We start from the raw sequence: 3261 nt of genomic DNA, 5'->3' as shown, positions 1-3261 counted from the left end.
ACAAGTTTTTGATGTTACACTGTAAGTAACAGACCTGTTCAAGTAATTTTGTTACAGTAATAGTATGCTGATGTTACAGTTAAAGGAAAATGGTGTTACTGTGAAACGAGATGACGTTTGTAATAGAATTATAACTTGTTGGCAAAAAAATTATTGCAAACAGAAACTGCGTAATTGTTCTACTTTTTTTATTGAAGTAACCATGTCTCAAACAATTACATAAACTGTGTAAATGTTCTTATCTGAAAAAACAAAAAAAAGTAAAGTAATGTCTAAACAACAAAGTAAAGTAATGTCTAAAATGGAATTGACTTAATGTCCATGCTGCTGCATCACCAAGACTCAAACATCCTCTTCAGAAGTGTCCTGTTTAAAATAAAAACAAGTAAATGATGTTTAGTAAAACAAAATTCAAAAGATATATAAACATGTAACAAGAGAAACAAAAAAAAAGAGAATACCGAATATATATCCCTTTTAGGACAATTGCGTTTGTCATGGTTCACCATTTCCTTGCAGCAGGCGCACAGTCTTTTGGGCTTCTGTGATTTCGCAATAGCCTCCTTCCTGGTAGACAAAAGCCTTTTCCCGCTGCCCTTGTTATTTGAGATTTTTGGTGGTAAGATTGTAACTTCTGAAGAATTTGTGAAGCCCAACAATTGCTCTATCTCTTTCTCCTTGGATAATACCTCTGATGATGCAGGACTGACTTCCTCTCTAAAAGCCTTCCAATTTGCAGCTAACTCTTTAATTCGATCTACAGAAAGAGTTTTTGCAATAGCCATTGTAGAATAAAACTCTGACCACACATTAGAAATCTTCATGTTAATAACATCAGTAGGCTCACAATCCTCGATGAGATTCCCAGGGAGAATTGAATAAGGATTTCTATAAGAAACCTTGCACCAGCGAGGGACAATGTATTTTTCAGGAATGCTTTTAAGAAGGTTAGCTGACAAAAACCAAAAAACATGTCTGCAAAGTAAACCTTTAATTTCAAAAAGTTTGCAAGTACACTTAACATCTTCTGTTGTGGCAGTGTAAGAGACCTGAAATGTAGTATGTCTCAGCTCATCATTTACATCATATACACGAATGTCCCCATTCAAAGGCATACCAGCAAGCCCGCAGACAGAAGTGTGCTTCAATTCATCTTGCACATCATAAAAAACTTTATGAGTATAGACAGATGCAGCATGTAACTCAATCTTAGTCGGCGATGGAGTAGTAACTGGTAAACTGTGCTCACTGTCCTTGTCTAGACATTTTTATAGGTAACGCTGTTGTTCAATGGCTGTTTCATAACACAACCAGAACTCAACCAAAGTTCCATAGTAATTCTGATAACGCTTAAAGAAGGAATTTGCACTCTCGGATCTCTGAGTTGTCCTTAATAGGCCTCCCATTGGCATGTCCCTAAAAAATCTTTGGAATCCAGGAGAGATGCTTATCACGAAACATACTAGAAAGCCATTTATGGCCACCAAGGTCGAAGTCCTTCATAACTGCAAGCCACCTCTGTTCAAACTCCATTGGTTCTAAACTAGAATCCCACACAACAGAATTCAAACGAGATAGGAAATCAGTTTCTTTGCATGTGATTGCACCCACTTTAGCACTGACTTTCTCCATAATATGCCACATGCAAAAATGATGACTGGCTGTTTTGAAGACTTTAGGAAGGGCAAGTAACATCCCAGGGTCTTGGTCTGTTACGAGACATAATGGTTCTTTTTTATCCATACAGTCCAAAAATTTTTTGAAACACCAAGCAAAAGAATGTTCATCCTCATGATCAAGTAAAGCACATGCAAACGTAACAGACCGCTTATGGTGATAAACTCCAGTAAACGGGGTGAATTTCATACGATATTTATTGGTTCCATAAGTAGCGTCATAGCTAAGCGCATCCCCAAATATAGAATAATTCCTCCTACACTCAGCATCTGCCCAAAACACCCTGCTCAAACACTTATCATCATCAACCTCATACGCAAAATAAAAACCAGGTTTCATTTTTTTTAACTCTTCAAGGTGATTGATGAAAAGAGTTGCATCCTGTAAACTTATATAGCATTTGACATCATTTGCAAAATTCTTAAAATCTGTCAAAGTCGCTCCAACATTAGCATAACCATCTGCATATACTTTGCAAAGTTGAAAACTCCTGTCTGCCCCAATATTCAACTTTGAATTATCAATTATTAACTTTTTTTGGAAACCAGAAAGATGCCTGACAACTTTATGGAACTCTTTGTCTATAACAGAAAGAAGACGGTGATTATGAACAGCAACAAATTGATCGACTCTATAACCTCCACCCTCCACCGCTTCCACTCTCATCATTGCTGGACAACCAGCCCTAGTAACTTTAACATTCCTTGAACCTTGAGTCTTAACAGTAGAATCAGTATCAACCTCTTGAGCGGGACACTTGCTTTCCTCTTATTATCTCTAAAGCCTTGACGATTACAAACAATCGATTTCCTAAGTAATTCACCAGAACGGGTACGTTTTGTGGTATGCAGCCTTGGTTCAAACCCACAGGAAATTGCATACACAACATAAAAACACATTGCTGAATCATAATCAACAAAATGCATAGATAGCTTAGGTGTGAAACCCTCCTCAACTAGCCTAGTCTATCTCTGACTACCACCAGGAGTGTAGCTCACTTGAAGTGGATGTATTTTTGTTGGGTGTGATGTACACGTTGGAGTAAAAACAGAATCACGACAAGATTGGACTTCTGAATAAAACAAAATGAAAATAGAAAATAAGAGACTACATATAGCACATTAAAAGGAAGATTACAGTGTATTAATATTATTAAAATAAAACATGTGACAGTGACATGAAATGGGTGTTATAGGGATATGGTTTGCTATTCCAGTAATGATTACATATGTTATAGTCATTTATAACATGTTACAGTAATATAGCATACATATTATAGTGACATGGAATATGTTAAAATAATCATACTAAAGCACATTGTTTGATAATGATGTAACAGCAACATTATGATGATGTTATACTAAGAGCAAAATGATGTTAACATGAGATATTACATATGTTATAGTCTTTTATCACATGTTACAGTAATATAGCATACATATTATAGTGACATAGAATCATTCAATGATGTAGCCTATCTGTTATAGTAATTTCACATGTCAAAATATGTAACTAAAATTTAAAATGCAAACAAATAAACAAAAAACAACGCGTAATTCAGAATAAATTTGTTATAGTGAATTA

General features: G+C 35.4%; 1 protein-coding gene across 1 annotated transcript; it reads right to left on the bottom strand.

The window, feature by feature from the left end:
• Positions 1 to 342: 342 nt before the first annotated feature.
• On the bottom strand, positions 343 to 2346 carry LOC141590016 (protein FAR1-RELATED SEQUENCE 5-like). Its single transcript, XM_074410633.1, has 3 exons — positions 1464 to 2346; positions 462 to 1258; positions 343 to 366 (listed from the first exon to the last, which is right to left on the bottom strand). Exons 1-3 carry the CDS (start codon positions 2344 to 2346, stop codon positions 343 to 345), a joined length of 1704 nt encoding a protein of 567 aa, XP_074266734.1.
• Positions 2347 to 3261: the final 915 nt, after the last annotated feature.

This window comes from Silene latifolia, chromosome 7 (genome assembly GCF_048544455.1).
Source record: "Silene latifolia isolate original U9 population chromosome 7, ASM4854445v1, whole genome shotgun sequence".
Taxonomy (NCBI): domain Eukaryota; kingdom Viridiplantae; phylum Streptophyta; class Magnoliopsida; order Caryophyllales; family Caryophyllaceae; genus Silene; species Silene latifolia.
This window is presented reverse-complemented; position numbering and strand designations above follow the sequence as displayed.